This window comes from Canis lupus, chromosome Y (assembly GCF_048164855.1).
Source record: "Canis lupus baileyi chromosome Y, mCanLup2.hap1, whole genome shotgun sequence".
In the NCBI taxonomy this organism is placed as follows: Eukaryota; Metazoa; Chordata; class Mammalia; order Carnivora; family Canidae; genus Canis; species Canis lupus.
Genome location: NC_132877.1, coordinates 7,068,616 through 7,089,891, shown reverse-complemented (window position 1 = coordinate 7,089,891; position 21,276 = coordinate 7,068,616). Strand labels below are relative to the sequence as shown.

The 21,276-nt window shown below is 41.5% G+C and overlaps 1 protein-coding gene across 1 annotated transcript in view; it reads right to left on the bottom strand.

Moving 5' to 3' along the window:
- Positions 1–3,537: 3,537 nt before the first annotated feature.
- LOC140629034 (heat shock transcription factor, Y-linked-like) overlaps positions 3,538–21,276 on the bottom strand; it is a 36,631-nt gene continuing 18,892 nt past the window's right edge. The window contains 4 exon segments of the mRNA XM_072818434.1: positions 3,538–3,700; positions 3,702–4,337; positions 4,777–5,494; positions 6,795–7,011. Coding sequence (XP_072674535.1) covers positions 3,590–3,700; positions 3,702–4,337; positions 4,777–5,286 — 1,257 coding nt within the window. The 5' untranslated portion in view covers positions 5,287–5,494; positions 6,795–7,011 and the 3' untranslated portion in view covers positions 3,538–3,589.

Sequence of the window (21,276 nt, the reverse complement as noted above, 5' to 3'; positions counted from 1 at the left end):
ACTCTTCCCAGTTTCTCCTTTTCCAAGACTTGACTCCAGGGACGCCTGGGTGGCTCAGTGGTTGAGCGTCTGCCTTTGGCCCAGGGTGTGATCCTGGAGTCCTGGGATCGAGTCCCGCATTGGGCTCCGTGCAGGGAGCCTGCTTCTCCTCTCTCTACCCGTGTCTCTGCCTCTCTCTCTCTCTGTGTGTGTCTCATGAATAAATAAAATCTTAAAAAAAAAAAAAAAAAAAAAAAAAGACTTGACTCCATGAAACAGGTTTCCCGTAGGGTTTTCTCCTCCTCAGGTCCAGGGCACTGAACCTCAAACCTGCCACCTTCTCGCCCCAACCCCAGGGCCCTGAAATTGGCATCTTTCTCTCCCTCCAATTGCCAATTGTTTTCTTATCCTCAGATCCTCTTCCTAAGTGTTCAAAATAGGATATTGATCTAGCTATTTTCCAACGATGAGGCAAGCTCAAGATCCCCTTACTACTCTGCCATTTGAACTCTGTCCCATTGTGTGATTTTTCTTTAACATGTTAACATTGATATTGAAGTAATTAGCCATGCATGACAGGAAAAAAATAAAGGGATCATGGTGTATATTCATATTTTGACAAATATAAAATTTTTATACCTCTATTAGTGATGGTTATTGAGTGTGATTTTTTTTGTTCTATTCTGTTTATCTAGTTTTGGTTGGAGGGTAAAATTGCCTTCATAGAATTAATTGGAATATGTTCTCTTATTTTCTCAGAGAGTTTATGTCATATTGATATTCATTATCAGACTGTTTGGTAGATTCTTGTATTTTTATTTATTTATTTATTTTTTAATTTTTATTTATTTATGATAGTCACAGAGAGAGAGAGAGAGAGAGGCGGAGACATAGGCAGAGGGAGAAGCAGGCTCCATGTACCGAGCCCGATATGGGATTCGATCCGGGTCTCCAGGATCGCGCCCTGGGCCAAAGGCAGGCGCTAAACCGCTGCGCCACCCAGGGATCCCGATTCTTGTATTTTTAAATAAGATTATGTAGAATTGCTGTTAATTCTTTAAATAACAGTACACTTTTGCAGTGTAAGTGTAGATATGGGTTTCATATTGCATGAGTTGGGGTATACTGCATGTTTTACACAGAATTTGTGTCATCTAAATTATGAAATTTATCTGTGTGCAACTGGTTCATGCTATTTTTTTAATTAATTAATTAATTAATTAATTTATTTATTTATTTATTTATTTATTTATTTATTTATTTATTGTCTCCAGGACCTAGAGTGACATCCCATTTCATTTTGTATACTACCGAAGTCACCTCTTATTTTTCTCTTCAGTCTTGCTAGAGGTTTATCAAATTGACTACTCTTTTTAAAGAACTAGCTGTCTCATTTTTTAGTTTATATCACTAATTATTTTATTTCCTTTTGTTTGCTTTGAATTATTTTACTTTCAATCTAATTTCTCAAAAAAGTTCAGTAACTGAAGCATTTCTTTTTTTTTTTTTTTGCATTTCTTTTTTAATGTTTACAGTTAATGTCATAAATTTTGTTCTTAGCACTAATTTGCATGTATCTGTATTGATACATTGTAAATTCAGGTTTTTAAAAAAGATTTATTTATTTATTTATTTGTTTGTTTGTTTATTTATGAGAGACAGAGAGAGAGAAAGAGAAGCAGAGACACAGGCAGAGGGAGAAGCAGGCTCCATGCAGGGAGCCCAGCGTGGGACTCGATCCGGATCTCCAGGATAACACCCTAGGCTGAAGGCGGCACTAAACCACTGAGCCACCCGGGCTGCCCCATAAATTCTTTTTTAGTTCAATATATATTTCCTTTTGTATGACTTTATTTGTTCATGAGAGACACAGAGAGAGAGGCAGGAACATAGGCAGAGGGAGAAGCAGGCTCTGAACAGGGATGCCGATGTGAGACTCAGTCTAGGACTCCGGGATCACACCCTGAGCCAAAAGCAGACGCTCAACCACTGAGCCACCCAGGCGTCCAGGTCAAATTGAAATTATTATTATTTTTTTTAAATTTTTATTTATTTATGATAGTCACAGAGAGAGAGAGAGAGAGAGAGAGAGAGGCAGAGACACAGGCAGAGGGAGAAGCAGGCTCCATGCACCGGGAGCCCGACGTGGGATTTGATCCTGGGTCTCCAGGATCATGCCCTGGGCCAAAGGCAAGCGCTAAACCGCTGCGCCACCCAGGGATCCCTCAAATTGAAATTAAATTGTACTTTAGAATACAAAGAATTAGGGAAGGTAGGAAAAGAATATGCAAATCATGCTTACCTGTCTTTTGCATTTGCTCATTCACTTTTCTACCTCTTCTTTTTCTGACACCTTCTCTGTCTTTACTTTTGCCATATTTCATTCAATAGTTTAACCATATCACTCTACCTCTCATATTCTGTCATAATTTTCTTTTCTTTTGGTTCTCCCGGTGTTCTCCATTTATCTCACTTAAATATTTTTCACTTTTTGTTATCACTCATTTTTCTTTAAAACACTTATGTATAATATAATGTTGTTGAGCTACATTTTCTATAATTACACATTTGATAACTAAACAATTGTGATTAAGGCATATGGGCACGGATCATTATAACATTGTCATGAAACTCCAGAAAAAAATCAGGATCCCATATACAGAGTAATGATTCCAAATTTTTCTTTTTTTTCTTTTTTTCTCTTCTTTTTTTTTTTTTTTAAAGCTCTTATTTATTCATGAGAGGCAGAGACATAGGTAGAGGGAGAAACAGGAGGGAGCCTGATGTGGGACTCGATCCCAGGACCCCAGTATCACAATCTGACCCAAAGGGAGATATCTGCTCAACCACTGAGCCATTCATGTGTCCCCCAAACTTTTCTAAATAACTGGGAGAATGTAATGTAATTGAGAAAATAACGGGTAAATGCTGCATATTTGTGTTTTCTAGATTTCATTTACATACATCCATTCCACGTTATGTTTTCATTTTTTATAAAGATTTTATATATTCATGAGAGACAGAGTGAGAGGCAGAGACATAGGCAGAGAGAGAAGCAGGCTCCAAGCAGGGAGCCCGATGTGGAATTCAATCCAAGGACTCCAGGATCACGCCCTGAGCCAAAGGCAGACACTTAACCACTGAGCCACCCAGATGTTCCTCCACATCATTTTTTAAAAGATTTTATTTATTTGAGAAAGGGAGAGACCATATGCTAGGGAGAGGGAGAACCAGACTCCCCACTGAGCAAAGAGCCTCATACAGGGCTCCATTCTAGGACCCTGGGATCATGACCCGAGCTGAAGGCAAACGGTTAACCAAGCAAGCCACCCCAGCACTCTCTTTCATATCATTCTAATTTATGAACTCATTTGATTCATACTGGACTATTTTAGAAATTAACTCCAATTTCTTCTTTTCTTTTGCTCTCATTGTTTTTTAAACAGTTAACTATCTTATGATGTATAGAAATGTTCCTGCCAAATGACCAAAAGTTACAATAAATAAGACAATAAAGCATTACTCTCAACTATTTAAAAAAATAAACATATAAAACCATAAAGGTGAACAAGTAATTTATTGTTCAAATAAGAGAATTGCCAGAATGTGGTCATTTGCCAACAAATGTTAATCTTTGTTGTCTTGGATATAGATAGTCCTTTGATAAATCAGTTGTAATTAGGATGATGTACATAGGATGGAGAGGGTTGATCAGTTGACCTTGAAAGTGAGGCAGCAGAAGTATCAGCTATCATTGGCATCGTGAACCATGGGTTGCCTGCTGGTTGCATGTTAGGAAAATGAGCCTCATTTCCTGAAAAATCAGCATATCTAGCTGCAAAAGTGGGAGGCTCCACCATTGTTCCAAAGTAACTGCTCTGTAAAGGAGATATGATGCCATACTGAGATGTAGAAGTTGTAGTTGTAACAAAGTTTACAATGTGGCCATTTGCTTGAGTGTAGTTGCTATGTGAATGCATGTGGAAAGTGGTCAATTGGTTTAAAACAGCATGTTGCTCCATTCCAATTTGTTCTGATGGTCTAACTGACATTGGTGATGTAGGAGAAAAATCACTTTTCATGGGGTCAGTTGTAGTAGCAATTCTCTGACTGTTAGAAGGCTTCCTTATTAGAGGCACATTTAAATTGGTGGAGTTTGAATATACCCTTTCTCCACTAGTTTCACCAACCAAACCAAAATTAGGACTATCCACATTACCTTCTGCACTGCAGGGTTTCTTGTTGAAATCTTGTACTAATGATACTGTAGAAGCATTTTTAATCCCGACTCTTCTTTTCATTCTTACTAAAAGTTGGGGGCAGCCTTGTTTAAAATTTGGATTATGATAGAACTGTAACTAAAACCAGAGGAGACAGCTATTTAGTGACATTTTCAACCAAGATACAAGATAATCATCTATAAAATCCAAATTTAGTTTCATAACACAGTCATCAACTGATACAGGTACTATGTTAGTAATTTTTAAATTTTACCTATAGTAAACAAATATTTAATTATGGTTCATAATGCTCAAAGTATTATTTATCATTACTTGTAAATATGTGAATATATTTTCAAGTGGCTTGAGAACCCCACTTAAACAGGAGTTCATTGATAAAGCTCAAAGATACTAGCAAAATTTCTTATAACCCTGAATGTTTCATGCATAAGCTAGCCTTAATTTTTAAGAAATAATTATTTGTAAATTAAAAAAATTTTTTTTCATATAACTTTAAAAATCTGGCTTTAGCCTGTATACAGGTACATATCTACTGCTGTACAAATATTTTCAATACCTTGCTTAAAACAGAGGCTTCTTTTTCCTCTGCTAGAAAGTCAGCCAGAGAAGCAGATCTTTGAAAATTCTGTCGCATTTTACTAAATCCATAAAGGTTAAGCTGGCGAACTAAACTCTTCATACTTCCAGTTTCAAATATTCTGAAGGGAGCCTTTCTCTCCAAAACTTCTTTCTTGAAGAGTTCCTCATCAATCACTATAGATGTTCCCTTTTCATCCCACCAAATTGATTTGAACTGATCACTTTCAACTATTTTCCAAAGTTTTCTGGGAAAGGTCAGAGAAAGAAAATCATTATCTTCTTCTGGTTCAGAGACATAGAATGTGTAACGTGGTCTTTTTATCAAGGATCCTCCTGACAAGGCCTGAAAAGCATTTTCTTCAATCATAGATCTCAGGTCCACATCCCCAGTGAATGTGTGATCACACAAAGGAGAGCTGATAGAGGCTGCAGAACCTGTCGATCCATCTTTAGGAGAATCTTGAGTTTCGGAAGAAACATGTGCCATCTCAAATAAGATTTCCTTCAGCTACGTTTCTCATCTGCATGGTTTTGAAACTGCAGCTTCAAATGTCACTTTGGCTGGCCTACACAGATAAACTATCCTGACCATCACAATGGTTTACCACCTGAGTAGTTGTGACATCACAAGATGCCTAGTCTCCTGGCAATTAAAGGGTAACATTTAGCCAGTGTTTCCTTTTGAATTCATTCAGCTAAAATAAAATAGTTATAATAAAATCTCTTTAGGCAGCAACCAAAAAAATAAGATTTACAAAATCTCATTTTTACAGAACTTTTAAAAAAAATAAATATATAATCATATTTAGCCCCTGAAATAAAATTATTTCCTTCTTTCTAAACACACTATTGCTAGATTGATGTCAATTACATGAAACCTGGTAAATGAAAAGTGCAAAAAGTGAGTAAAACAAAAGATTTTAAAAGTTCTGACAACTTGGAACTTAAATAACCTATATACATAAAGAAGTCATAGCCCTTGAGACCACAGGTTAGTGGTTGTCCTTGGCCAGATGAGAGGGGAATGGAAAGTTCTGTTTAAAGGATTTCTCTTTAAGGTGATGAAAATGTTTAAGAATTAGGTGATATGATACATCATTACAAAGATACAAATGCCCGTGAGTTGTATATTTTTAAATGTTTATTTATACATAACGTATATTTTGCCTCAATTTTTAACTGTATTTTCACTGACAAAATATAATTAGATTTCTGAATATACACTTATCTGTGTATCTTATGTAACTAGTCTGTGTTAAACAGTATAAATACATTTCATAGTCATATTTTTTTCATAGTCATATTATTATAATAAATATTATTTTGTATGTCTGTAAAAACCTATTAGTCAAGAAGTAAAAGATTTTTAAGATAAAACAGTAGGGCTACCATGAGTGAAATCCTTAGGAGTGAAAGATAAAAATGACAAGGCAGTATTATAAGTAAAACCAATTTGCATGTCTATTTGTGTCTCAGGAGAAAATTGTTTATTGCAAGAGCCAATGTATTTATGTAAAAATATTAAGTGGAATAATCTTTGTTACCAACAAAGGAAAGATTCATTTGTGAGGCAATCTTACTTTGAGTAAAAAGTTCCTTCTCTGTCTAGAAATAACCATACTCCATCTACAGTAGGAATTTCCATAGATTAATGGTATAATATTATGACTGATTTGTCTTTAAGTATTCCATATGTGTAAAAGAAATTAATTCTTTTTATATTTGTCATATTCTAGCATGCATAGCAAGAGATATCAATGTTGGGAGGATGTCTTTGTTTTTTAACATTTTATTTATTCATGAGAGACACAGAGGGAGGCAGAGACACAGGCAGAGAGAGAAGCAAGCTCCATGCAGGGAGCTCAACATGGGACTCCAACCTGGGTCTCCAGGATCACACCCTGGACTGACGCGGCGCTAAACCGCTGAGCCACCCAGACTGCCCAGGACGTCTTAATTTAATATACTTTTTAATGGCTTATTTTTATGTATTACCTTGAGTAATAAATATTTTCATATCAGTAAATATTTCATGAGATCAAAAGATACTCCTTCCAGGCAGACTCAGTTAAGCATCTGACTCTTTGTTTCAACACATGTTGTTATCTCAGGGTCTTGAGATCAAGTCCCATATCAGACTATGCACTCAGCAGTGAGTTGGCTTGAGATCTTTCCTTGTCCTTTTCTTCTTCTCTCCAACACTTGTGAAACTCTGCCAAATAAATAAATAAAATATATCATTGTTTAAAAATTGATATTCCCTCCAGATGCAGATTCATGGATTTTGACAATTATTTCAATCAAACATTTTGTTTTGCAAAATTGTACAGATTTTATTTATATTCTAGGGCATTTCCTTAATTTGCACATCATGTTTTATTGGGGATCTAGTGATTACTTATGGCTACAAACAATGACGTGTGCATGTAGAGAAAACAGAGAGTTCACAGAAGGAACAGACAGCAGAAATTGTGGCTGAGACGTTTGAGGAGCTAGAAAGGATGGATCTGTAGGGAGGAAGAAGAGTTGGGGATTTTAGGAAAAGATTGCCTAATTAAGCTTTCACCTGACTCCAAATTATAACTCTTAAGAGAAATGAGCAATTTCATCTGGAAAATGTGAATATAATAGGTTGTATCTTCTAAGATTTCTGTCTTTGTAACCTCATTATCAGATAGCATGTGATACACCTTATATTTTCCCTGGCTAATGCTTACTCTATTTAAAAAAAAAAAAATTGTTTCTTTTTTGTCCTCTTTTTGTGAAGGGGTTTTCTAGATTGAATAGAGATTTTTCTTTTTAATTATGTTTCTCCAGTATGTATTATGTTTAACCTGGAGACTAAATGAAAAGAAACAGGCAAATGAGAGAAGATTAAGCTTGCAAAATAAGGAGACAGGTCACATGAATTCAAGGGAGTAAAGTCGCTCATTTGAGTAAGAGTCCTAAAAGATTTCAGATTGAAAATAAAACCACTTATACTTTGAATGTGTTCTAAAACTATAGGACAAGCCAATAAGGAGCAGCTCCAATAGTTCTCTTTCAGCTGTTTTTACCTGTCCCATTCTCTGCCTAAACCCAGATATTTTGCAATTAACTGTATTTGTTGTATTTGTCTCCTTTTCTAAGACTTAACTCCATGAAACAGGTTCCCTCCCCTTTCTGGGCCCTAGGGTTTTCCCCTCCTCAGATCCAGGGCACTGAACCCCAAACCTGCCACTTTCTCTCCCCAAGTCCAGGGCCCTGAACCTCCCACATTGTCTCCCCAGTCTAGGGCACTCAACCTCAAACTACCACCTTATCACCCCCAGTTCAGGACCCGGAAACTCATACCTGCCACCTTTTCTCCCCAAATCCAGGGCACTGTACCTTGTACCTCGTCACCTTCTCTCACCCAGTCCAAGGCCCTGAAACTCATACCTGCCACCATCTCTCCCCACCCCAGGGCCCTGAACATCAACATCTCCCAACTTCTCTCCCCCAGTCTAGGGCCCTGAACCTCTCACCTGCCACCTTCTCTCGGCAAGTCTAAGGCCCTCATGGTCACAACGACCACCTACTCCCAACTGCCAGGGCCCAGAATTCGCATACACCACATACTCTCCTCCAGTCCAGAGCCCTCAAACTCACACCTGCCACCTTCTCTTCCCAAGTCCAGAGCCCTCAAACTTACACCCATCACCTTCTCTCCTCCAGTCGAGGGCCCTGAACCTCACACCTACCACCTTCTCTCCCCAAGTCCAGGGCCCTGAACCTCTCACCTGCCACCTTCTCTCGGCAAGTCCAAGGCCCTCATGGTCACAGCCACCACCTACTCCCAACTGCCAGGGCCCAGAATTTGCACACGCCACACACTCTCCCCAGTCCAGAGCTCTCAATCTCACGCCTGCCACCTTTTCTACCCCCTCTCTAGGGCCCTGAACCTGTCTCCTGTCACCTTCTCTCCCCTGGTCTAGACCCTGAACCTCTACCTGTCACCTTCTCTCCCCAGGTCCAGGACCTTCACCTCATACCCACCTCACACCTGCCAGTTTCTCACCCAAGTCCGGGGGGCCTTTTCCCTAAGTCCAGGGCCCTGAACTTCACACTTGCCACCTTCTCTCCCCAAGTCCAAGGCCATAAACCTCACACCTGCCACTTTCTCACCCAGGTCCAGGGCCCTGAATCTCACACCTGCCATCTTCTCTCTGAAATTCCTGGACCCTGAACCTTGCATCTTCCACCTTCTCTCCCCCAGTCCAAGGCACTGAACCTTGCACATGTGACCTTCTCTCCCCAAGTCCAGCGCCCTGAACCTCCACGTGCCACCTTCTCTCCCCAAATCCAGAGCCCTTAACCTCACACCTGCCACGTTTTCCCTCCAAGTCCAGGGCCCTGAACCTCACACCTGCCACCTTCCATCCATAAGATCCAGGCCTGAGACTCGCACCTGCCACCTTCTTCTCCCAGTCCAGGACTATGTACCTCACAATTGCCACATCTATCCCAAGTCTAGGGCCGGAATCCCTCACCTGCCATCTTGTCTTCCCGAGTATAGGGCCCTGAACCTCACACCAACCACCTATTCTCCCCAAATCTAGGTCCCTGACACTCCCAACTGCCACCTTCTCTCCCCAAGTCCAGTTCCCTGAACCTCATACTTGCCACCTCTCTTTCCCAGTCGAACACCCTGAAACTCACACCTGCCACCTTCTCTCCCCAAGTTCAGGGCCCTGAACCTTGCACCTGCCACCTACTCTCCCCAACTTTACAGCCCTGAAACTCACAACTATCACCTTCTCTCCCCAAGTCAAAGTCCCTGAACCTCACATATACCACCTTCTTTTTCCCAGTAATAAGTCCCTGAACTTCACTCCTGCCCACTTTTCTACCTAAGTCTAGGGCCCTGAAAGTCACATCTGCCACCATCTCTCCCTGGTCTAGGACCCTGACCTTGGACCTGACACTTTCTCTCCTTAAGTTCAGGGCCATGGACTTCCCACCTGCCACCTACTCTACACCAGTCCAGGGCCCTGAACCTCACACCTGCCACAATCTCTCCCCAAGTCCAGGGCCCTGAACCTCGCACCTGCCACCTTCTCTCCTCAAGCCAAAGGTGCTGAACCTCACCTGCCACCTCCTCTTCCCATGACCAGGACCCTCCCCATGGCCAGGACCTGGCACCGGCCACTATCGCTCCTCTGGTCCAGGCCCCTGAACCTCACACTTGCCAATTCTCTCCACAATGTCAGGGCCCTGAGACTCGCACCTGCCACCTACTCTTCCCAAACCAGGTCACTGAATCTTGCACCAGCCACCTCCTCTCCCCAAATCCAGGGCCTTGAACCTCACACCTACCACCTTCTCTCCATAAGGTCAGGGCCCCGAGACTTGCACCTGTCACTTCTGTCCCCTAGTCCAGGACCCTGTACCTCGCACCTGCCACCTTCTATGCCAAGTCTAGGACCCTGAATCCCGCACCTGCGACCTCCTCTCCCCCATTCAGAACCCTGAAACTCACACACACCACCTTCTCTCCCCAGATCAAGGTCCCTAAACCTCACACATGCCATCTCTCTTTCCTAGTCGAAGACCCTGAATCTCGTACCCACTGCCTTCTATCCACCAATATAGGGCCCTGAAACTCACACATGCCACCTACTTTCCTCAAGTCTCGGGACCTGAAACTCACAATTTGCACCTTCTCTCCCCAAGTCCTGGTCCCTGAACCTCACAACTGCCACCTTATTTCCCCAAGGCCAGGGCCCTAAAACTCACAGCAGCCACCTTCTCTCCTCAAGGCTCTAATCCTTGCCTCTGCCACCTTCTCTTCGCAAATCCACAGCCTTTAGACTGGCATGCACCACCACCTCTCCCCAAGTCCAGGACCCTGAACCTCACACAGGTCACCTCTCTCCCCAAATCCAAGGCCCTGAAACTCATATCTGCCACCTTCTCCCACAGTCCAGGGCCTGTAAATGAGTCCTGCCACTATCTCTCCCCCAGTGCGGGAACTGAAACTCATACCTGCCAAGTTCTCTGCCCTTGTCCAGGGCACTGAAACTCACACCAGCTGAGTTCACTTCCCATGTCAGGGCCTTGGACTCACAACTGCCACCTTTCCTGGACCCTCTACCTTAGACCTGAAAAGGACTCTCCCCCAGTCCAGATCCATGAACCTTGCACATGCCATCTACTCTCCTCATCAGGGTCCTAAACTCACACCTGCCACCTTCTCTCCAAGTCCAGGACCCTGAACCTCACACCAACCACTATCTCTCCCCAAGTCCAGGGCCCTGAATCTCACACCTGCCACCTTCTGTCTAAGTTTCCAGGGCCCAGAAACGCACAACTGCAACATTCTCTCCCCAAATCAAGGGACCTAAACATTAGTTACCACCTCCTCTCCCCAAGTGCAGGGTCCTGAACCGTGTACCTGCCCCCTTCATTCCCCAAATCCAGGGCCCTGAACCTCAACCTGCCACCTTCAGTGACCAAGTCCAGGGCCCTCAACCTTGCACTGGCCACCATCGCTCCTCTGATCCAGGTCTCTGAAAATCATGCCTGCCTTCTTTCTCAAAGACTAGGGCCCAGACTCACACCTGCCACCTTCCTTCCCCAAGGTCAGGGCCCTGATATGCACTGCCACCTTCTATCCCAATTCTAGGGCCCTGACTCTGTCCCAGCTGGAAGGGGGAGGACCTAGCTGGGCCACCAGGTAGCAGAACAAGCATCACAGGTTATGCAACCTCTTTTAGCCACATTTATTTTTCTTATCGCAAAATGAGGATAAAACACCCAGGCTGCCCACACATAGGACAGATGTCAAAGATAGGATAGGAAATGAGAAGGTGATGGAATGGATAGAAGATGGTAGTGGAATAGGTAGGAGATGGCAGGGGAATAGGGGTCCTCAACTCACCTGGCCCCACCAACTCACCTAAATTACTTTCAAACCATCCTGAAAATCTACAAATTTGACCTGAGATTGATTGATTGATTGATTGATTGATTGATTGATTGATTTTAATTTATTTATTCAGAGAGAGAGAGAGACTGAGAGGCAGAGACACAGGAAGAGAGAGAAGCGGGTTCCACGCAGGGAGCCCGACACGGGACTCGATCCTAGGTCTCCAGGATCAGACCCCGGGCTGCAGGCGGCGCTACACTGTTGCGCCACCGGGGATGCCCTGACCTGAGATTTAAAGAGAGAACAGCCGGAACACTACAGAGAGAAGGTTTTCACTTCTGACAAGGTAGGAAGGCAGAAAAATAAAATAAAATGGAATCAAGTTGGGGAGGGGTCCTGCGAGTGTCCAGGCTAAAGAAAGGTGGTGGAGCCTCAGGACAGGAAAGACCAGCCCCAGAGAAGCAGGAACTTTAAAAAATCTGCACCGGGTACTTCTCGGAGGGAAAGGCACTTAGCAGGGAAATCCAGCAGAAACGCAGGAGGAGCTTTGGAGCCTCTGGTTTCCTGTAGTCACTAACAGAAAAAGTGCACCACAGGGGAGAGCAGGGCACAAACTGGGCGGATCTCAGTAAAGGGGTGGAGCGCACACCTGGCGGGGCCTCGGGGAGAGGCTGGTCGGTCAGGCGGTGGCTCCGGGTGGAGGGGTCTGTGCCCTGCTGCCTTCAGGAGCCACGTGCCCAGGAGCACAATTCCACCAGCACAGGTCCTGAATCCCAGGGTGCTGGGTGGACACAGCCCAGGATCTTGTGTTCCCCCAAGGACAGGCGGAGGACTCTCCTGCCGCCAGGTGCCCCAAAGCTATGCAGATCAGTGCCCCCCCCCCTCCCACCTCGCCCCTGCCCTGGGAGCATCTAGACCACTGCGTCCTGGGACACTGTAGTAGTTAACCTCTGGAGCTGACTCCAGAGCTGGAGACCTGGCCACCACCAGTGTTGTTCCTCCTGGTGTCATCCTGTGCCTGGGATGGAGCGGGGCTGCTGGGGAACAAGGGCCTCACAGGATTAACATCTCCCACTGAGCCATGGCAGGGGTCGAGGCAGCTACCCCAGGTGCACACAACTGAGAATCAGCACGCAGCGCAGCCCCCCACCCCGCCTTCCGCCCAGATCAGCTGGAAGGACAGGGGAAGAGCAAGTTCTTGACCAACCAGCCCTGGAAAGCTCCAGGGGAAGTCAATGGACGTACAGTATATAGAACCAGAGGGTACCACTCCTATTTTTTTTCTTCCTTTTTCCAGTACAACTCGGTTTTATATCAGACTGTAAATTTCTATTTTTTTCTCTTTTCCCACCTTAACTACAATATTTTACCACCTCTTCATTTTTAAGATTCTTCCTTTTTGACTTTCACATTTCTACAATTACAGGTCCTAGATATGTTTTCCACTTCTAGATTACCTTCAACATACTCAACTTAATTTGGGAAGATATACAAGATTTGTTTCTTTATTTTGTGTTTTTTGTTTTCTCTGCCTCACTTTGTTCTACAATGGCAGAAGTTAATAACTTCTAAAACATGACCAGCATGCACCCAGAACCAAGTGGTATACCATGCTGGTTCATTCTGTGAGATTCCTCATTCCCCTTCTGCCCCCTCTTTTATGTCATTTATGTTTTGCTGATCAGTGTTGGGTCCTTCTACAAGTATTTCTGGTTTATATAAATTTGGGACTGAGCATCTTCTTCTTCTTTGTTTTTTTGTTTTGTTTTGTTTTGTTTTGTTTTTGTTTTTAATTTTTTTTAAATTTTTATTTATTTATGATAGTTACAGAGAGAAAGAGAGGCAGAGACACAGGCAGAGAGAGAAGCAGGCTCCATGCACTGGGAGCCCGATGTGGGATTTGATCCTGGGTCTCCAGGATCGCGCCCTGGGCCAAAGGCAGGCGCCAAACCGCTGTGCCACCCAGGGATCCCTTGTTTTTGTTTTTTAGCGTCTTCTAATATACAGAACTTAATAGACTCAGAAACAAGAGGATCACCCTCTAGGTCTCCTCAGGTAGACTACATTCTCCATCCACCTCAACTTCATCACCACCACCGTCTCCCAGTCCCCACCCCCTTTTTTCCTTCTTTCTTCTTTTTTTTTTCTTTTTCTTTCTCTTCTTATTTGGGAGTCTCAGCCTTTTATTTTTTACTACTTTATTTTAAGATTTGTTTCTTACTTTAGTGGTCCTTTGGTTTTATATCTTTGTTTTAAATTTCCTGTCTCTGACCATGGCAAAAACATCTAGGGTGAAATTTACTTAGGTTGTGGTTGATATTCTTGACTCAGCCTGCTTATACAACCACTCTGCACTGAGCAAAATGACTAGAAAGAAGAACTCACCCCCCCCCAAAAATAAAAAGAATCAGAAACAGTACTCTCTGCCATAAAGTTACAGAATTTGGATTACAATTCGATGTCAGGAAGCCAATTCAGAAGCACAATTATAAAGCTACTGGTGGCTCTGGAAAAAAGCATAAAGGAATCAAGAGACTTCATGATTGCAGAATTGAGATCTAATCATGCTGAAATGAAAAAATCAATTAAATTAGATGCAATACAAACTGGAAGCCCTAACAATGAGGGTTAATGAGGTAGAAGAACGAGTGAGTGACATAGAAGACAAGTTGATGGCAAGGAAGGAAGCTGAGGAAAAAAGAGAAAAACAATTAAAAGAACATGAGGAAAAGTTAAGGGAAATAAAAGAAAGCTTCACAAGGAAAAATCTATGTATAATTAGGGTTCCAGAGAATGCCAAGGGGGTCAGAGGTCCAGAAAACATATTTGAACAAATCATAGATGAGATCTTCCCTAATTTGGGAGGAAGCAGGCATTCAGATCCAGTAGATAGAGAGGTTCCCCAGCCCCCCAAAACCAATTAATATCATTCAACACCTTGACATTTAATAGCGAAACTTGCAAGTTCCAAAGATAAAGAGAAATCCTTAAAGCAGCAAGAGACAAGAGATCCCTAACTTATATGGGGAGAAATATTATATTAACAGCAGACCTCTCCACACAGACCTGACAGGCCAGAAAGGACTGGCACGATATATTCAGGGTCCTAAATGAGAAGAACATGCAGCCAAGAATACTCTATCCAGAGAGGCTCTCATTCAGAATACAAGAAGAGATAAAGAGCTTCCAAGATAGGCAGAAACTGAAAGAATATGTGACCACCAAATCACGTCTGCAATAAATTTTTTTAAATTTTTATTTATTTATGATAGTCACAGAGAGAGAGAGAGAGAGAGAGAGAGAGAGGCAGAGACACAGGCAGAGGGAGAAGCAGGCTCCATGCACCGGAAGCCCGATGTGGGATTTGATCCTGGGTCTCCAGGATCGCGCCCTGGGCCAAAGGCAGGCACTAAACTGCTGTGCCACCCAGGGATCCCCGTCTGCAAGGAATATTAAGGTGAACTCTAAAAGAAAGAGGTGAGCCCAAAGAAATAATCCATAAAACAGGGACTGACTAGGTATTACGATGATACTAAATTAATATCTTTCAATAATAACTCTGAATGTGAATGGGCTAAATGATCCCATCAAAAGAGGCAGGGTTTCAGACTAGATAAAAAAGCAAGACCCATCTATTTGCTGTCTACAAGAGACTCATTTTAGACCTAAGGACACCTCCAGCCTGAAAATGAAAGGTTGGAGAACCATTTACCATTCAAATTGTCCTCAAAAGAAAGCAGAGGTAGACATCCTCATATCAGATGAATTAAAGTTTATCTCAAAGACTGTAGTAAGAGATGAAGAGAAACAACACTGTATCCTACATAAAGTGTCTATCCAACAAGAGGACCTAGAAATCATGAATATTAATGCCCCTAATGTGGGAGCTGCCAAGTATATCTATCAATTAATAACCAAAGTAAAGACATACTTAATACACTAATACTGGAAGACTTCAACATGGCACTTTCTGCAAATGACAGATCTTCTAAGCACTATGTCAACAAAGAAACGAGAGCTTTAAATGATAAACTGGACCAGATGGATTTCACAGATCATACAGAACTTTGCATCTAATGCAAAATGAATACACATCCTTGTTAAATGCACATGGAACTTTCTCCAGAATAGACCACATACTTGGTCACAAATCAAGTCTCAACCAATTTCAGAAGATTGGGATTGTCCCCGCTTATTGTCAGACCCTAATACTTTGAAACTTGATCTCAATCACATGAAGAATTTTTTAAAAGATTTTATTTATTTATTCATGAGAGACACTGAGAGACAGAGTCAGGGACACAGGCAGAGGGAGAAGCAGGCTCCATGAAGGGAGCCCGACGTGGGACTCGATCCCGGGTGTCAGGATCATGCCCTGGGCCGAAGGCAGGGGCTAAACCACTGAGCTACCCAGGGATCCCCCACATAAAGGAATTTGGAAGATACTCAAACTCATGGAGGTTAAAGAGCATCCTGCTAGAGATGAATGGGTCAACCAGGAAATTAGAGAAGAATTAAAAAGACTAATGGGAACTAATGAAAATGAAGATACAACCATTCAAAATCTTTGGGATACAGCCAAAGCAGTCCTCAGAGGGAAATACATCGTAATACAAGCATCCCTCAAAACATGGATAAAACTGAAACGTACAAGCTAAACTCGCACCTGAAGGAACTGGAGAAAGAACAGCAAATAAAACCTAAAGCAAGCAGAACACAGATAATAAAGATTCAAGCAGAACTCAATGAAATAGAGAACAGAAGAACTGTAGAACAAATCAACAAAATCAGGAGTTGGTTCTTGACAGAATTAATAAGATACATAAACCATTAGCCAGCCTTAGTAAAGGAAGAGAGAAAAGACTCAAATTAATAAAATCATGAATGAGAAAGGAGAGATCACCACCAATACCAAAGAAATACAAACTATTTAAAAAACGTATTATGAGCAGCTGTACACCAAATAATTAGGCAATATAGAAGAAATGGATGCACTTCTGGAAAACCCCAAACTACCAAAACTGGAACAGGAAGAAATAGAAAATCTGAACAGGCCAATAACCAGGGAAGAAATTGAAGCAGTCATCAAAAACCTCCCAAGACACAAAAGTCCAGGGCCAGATGGCTTCCCAGGGAAATTCTATCAAACACTTAAAGAAGAAACAACACTTATTCTACTAACGCTGTTCCAAAAGATAGAAAGCAATGGAATACTTCCAAACTCGCTTCATGAGGCCAGCATCACCTTAATTCCAAAACCAGACAAAGACCTCACCAAAAGGAGAATTATAAACCAATATTCCTCATGAACACAGATGCAAAAATTTTCAACAATATCCTAGCCAATAGGATCCAATATTACATTAAGAAGATTATTCACCATGACCAAGTGGGATTTATCCCTGGGATGCAAGGTTGGTTCAATAGTCGTAAAACAATCACTGTGATTGATCATATCAAAAAGAGAAAAAAACAAGAACCATACGATCCTCTCAATAGATGCAGAGAAAGCATTTGACAAAATACAGCATCCATTCCTGATCAAAACTCTTCAGAGTGTAGAGATAGAACATTCCTCAGCATAAAAGCCATCTGTGAAAAACCCACAGCATATATCATTCTCACTGGGATCCTTTCCCCTAAGATCAGGAACACAACAGGGATGTCCACTCTTACCACTGCTATTCAACACAGTACTAGAAGTCTTAACTTTAGCAATCAGGCAACAAAAAAGAAATAAAAAGTATTTAAATTGGCAAAGAAGAAGTCAAACTCTCCCTCTTTGCAGATGACATAATACTGTACCTAGAAAACTCAAAAGACTCCACTCCAAGATTGCTAGAACTCATACAGCAATTCAGCAGTGTGGCAGGATACAAAATCAATGCCCAGAAATCAGTGACAATTCTATACACTAAGCAAGACTGAAGAAAGAGAAATTAAGGAGTCAATCCCAGTTACAATTGCACCCAAAAGCATAAGATACGTAGGAATAAACCTAACCAAAGAGGTAAAGGATCTATACCCTAAAAACTATAGAACACTTCTGAAAGAAATTGAGGAAGACACAAAGAGATGGAAAAATAGTCCATGTTCATGGATTGGAAGAATTAATATTGTGAATTGGCAATGCTACCCAGGCCAATTTACACATTCAATGCAATCCCTATCAAAATACAATGAACTTTCTTCAGAGAGTTGAAACAAATAATCTGTGTGGAATTAGAAAAGACCCCGAGGAGTCAGGGGAATATTAAAAAAGAAAATCAGGGCAGCCCCGGTGGCTCAGCGTTTTAAGCACTGCCTTTAGCCCAGGGCATGATCCTGGAGACCTGGGATCAAGTCCCATGTCATCTTCCTGCATGGAGCCTGTTTCTCCCTCTGCCTGTGTCTCTGCCTCTTTCTCTCTCTCTCTCTCTGTCTGTCTCTCATGAATAAATAAATAGAATTTATTAAAAAGAAATGAAAAGAAAAGAGAAGCTGAGCCAGGTGCATCACAATGCCAGATTTCAGGTTGTACTATAAAGCTGTAAGCATCAAGACAGTTTAGCACCGCCTGTGGCCCAGGCGTGATTCTGGAGATCTGGGATCCAGTCCCACGTCGGGCTTCCCGCATGGAGCCCACTTCTCCCTCTGCCTGTGTCTCTGCCTCTCTCTTTCTCTCTCTGAGTCTCTATGAATAAATAAATAAATAAATAAATAAATAAATAAATAAATAAATAAATATCTTAGGGAAAAAAAGACACATAAATCAATGGAACAGAATAGAGAATCCAGAAGTGGACCCTCAACTCTATGGTCAGCTAATATTTAACATAGCAGGAAAGATATCCACTGGAAAAAGGACAGTCTCTTGGACAGCCATGTGCAGAAGAATGGAACTAGACCATTCTCCTACACCACACAGAAAGATAAACTCAAAATGGTTGAAATATCTAAATGTGAGACAAGTTTCCATCAAAATCCTAGAGGAAGAATGCAGGCAACACTCTTTTTGAACTTAGCCACAACAACTTCTTGCAAGATATATCTATGCAGGTAAGGGAAACAAAAGCAAAATGAACTATTGGGACTTAATCTAGATAAAAAGCTTCTGCACAGCAAAAGAAACAGTCAACAAAACTACAAGACAACTTATAGATGAGAGAAGGTATTTGCAAATGACATATCAGATAAAGGGCTAGTATCAAAGATCTATAAAGAACTTATTAAACTCAACAGCAAAGAAACAAACAATCCCATCATGAAATGGGCAAAAGACATGAACAGAAATTGCGTTAAAGAAGACACACACATGGACAACAAGCACATGAGAAAATGCTCCGCATTGCTTGCCATCAGGGAAATACAGATGAAAATCCCCATGAGATACCACCTCACAACAGTGAGAATGGGGAAAATTAATAAGGCAGGAAACAATAAATGTTGGAGAAGAGGTGGAGAAAGGGGAACCCTCTTGCACTCTTGGTGGGAATGTGAACTGGTGCAGCCACTCTGGAAAACTGTGTGGAGGTTCCTCAAAGAGTTAAAAATAGATCTGCCCTACAACCCAGCAATTGCATAGCTGGGGATTTACCCCAAAGATACAGATGCAGTGAAACAACAGGACACCTGCATCCTGATGTTTCCAGCAGCAATGTCCACAATAGCCAAACTGTGGAAGGAGCCTCAGTGTCCATCGAAAGATGAATGGATAAAGAAGGTGTGGTCTGTGTATACAATGGAATATTACTGAGCTATTAGAAACTACAAATAACCACCATTTGCTTCAATGTGGATGGAACTTGAGGATATTATGCTGAGTGAATTAAGTCAATCAGGGAAGGACAAACATTATATGTTTTCATTCATTTAGGGAATATAAAAAATAGTGAAAGGGAATAAAGGGGAAAGGAGAGAAAATGAGTGGGAAATATCAGAGAGGGAGACAGAACATGAGAGACACCTAACTCTGGAAAAAGTACAGGGGTAGTGAAAGGGGAGATGGCAGGGAGTTGGGGTGATGGGTTGGGACTGGGTGATGGGCACTGAGGGGGACACTTGAAGGGATGAGCACTGGGCGTTATACTATATGTTGGCAAATTGAACTCCAATAAAAAAATACAAATAAAAAAGAAAAATGTCTATTTAGGTGTCTGTCCATCTATAAATCACCTATATATTTTTTTGCTGGGTTGTATAATTTTTTAATGTCTTTTTTAAAAAATAAAAATAAAAAAATTAAAATACCTTTTTGACATTAACCCCCATATTAAATGTATCATTTGCCAATATCATCTCTCACCCTGGAAACTGACTTTTTCTTTTTGTTGTTTTTGTTAATAAAAAAAACCCTTTTTATTTTGACATAGTTCCGTACTTCTGCTTTTGTCTCCGTTGCCTGAGGAAAGATATTTAGAAACATATTTCTATCGCTGATGTCAAGAAATTACTGCCTGTTTTTCTTTTAGGATCTTTATGGTTTCAGGTTCACATATATAAGTCTTTAATCCACTTGAGTTTATTTTTGTTTACGGTGTAGGTTAGTGGTCCGGTTTCATTCTTTTGCACATAGTTGTCTAGTTTTCCCAAAACCGTTTGTTGAGAGTCTTTTTTCCATTGGATATTCTTTCCTGTTTTGTCTACAATTAGTTGACCATGTAATTGTGGATCTATTTTGTAATTCACATTATACAGAATGGGGACGCCTGGGTGGCTCAGCGGTTTAGTGGTTTAGCTCCTGGCCTTCAGCCCAGGGCATGATCCTGGAGATCCTGGATCAAGTCCCACGTTAGGCTCCCTGCGGAGCCTGCTTCTGCCTCTGCCTGTGTCTCTGCCTCTCTCTCTTTGTGTCTCTCATGAATAAATAAAATCTTAAAATAAAGTAAAATAAAATAAATAAAATAAAATACCTAAGAATAAAGTTACCTAAAATACCTAAGAATAAAGTCTTTTATAGGTAAAAGACCTATACTCCAAAAACTAGGAGTGCCTGGTGACTCAGTCAGTTAAGCATCTGGTTTCAGTTCAGGCAATGATCCTGGGACCCTGGGACCCAGTCCCTCATTAGGCTCCCTGCTCAGCAAGGAGTCTGCTTCTTCCTCTCCCTCTCTGCTACTCCCTATTTGTGCTCTCCCTCTGTAAAATAAATAAAATCTTTAAAAACAAAAAAACTATAAAACAAAACAAAAACTATAAAATTCTTACTGATGGAAAACAATGAAAATAACAAATGGAAAGATATTGCATGCTCATGGTTTGAAAGAACCAATGTTGGGACACCTGGATGGCTCAGTGGTTGAGCCTCTTGTCTTCAATCAGGGCATGATCCCAGAGTCCTGGGATCAAGTCCCACATTGGGATCCTTGTGTAGAGCCTGCTTCTCCCTCTGCCTATGTGTCTGCTGCTCTCTCTAGGTCTCTCATGAATAAATAAATAAAATCTTAAACAAACAAACAATGTTGTTAAAATGTCCATGCTATTAAAAGCAATCTAAGAGTTAGTATAATCCCCATGAAAATGTCAACAGTCATCTTTAAAATTTTTTAAATTTAATTATGGTTGACATATAATATTATTTTAGATTCAGGTATACAGCATAATGATTTG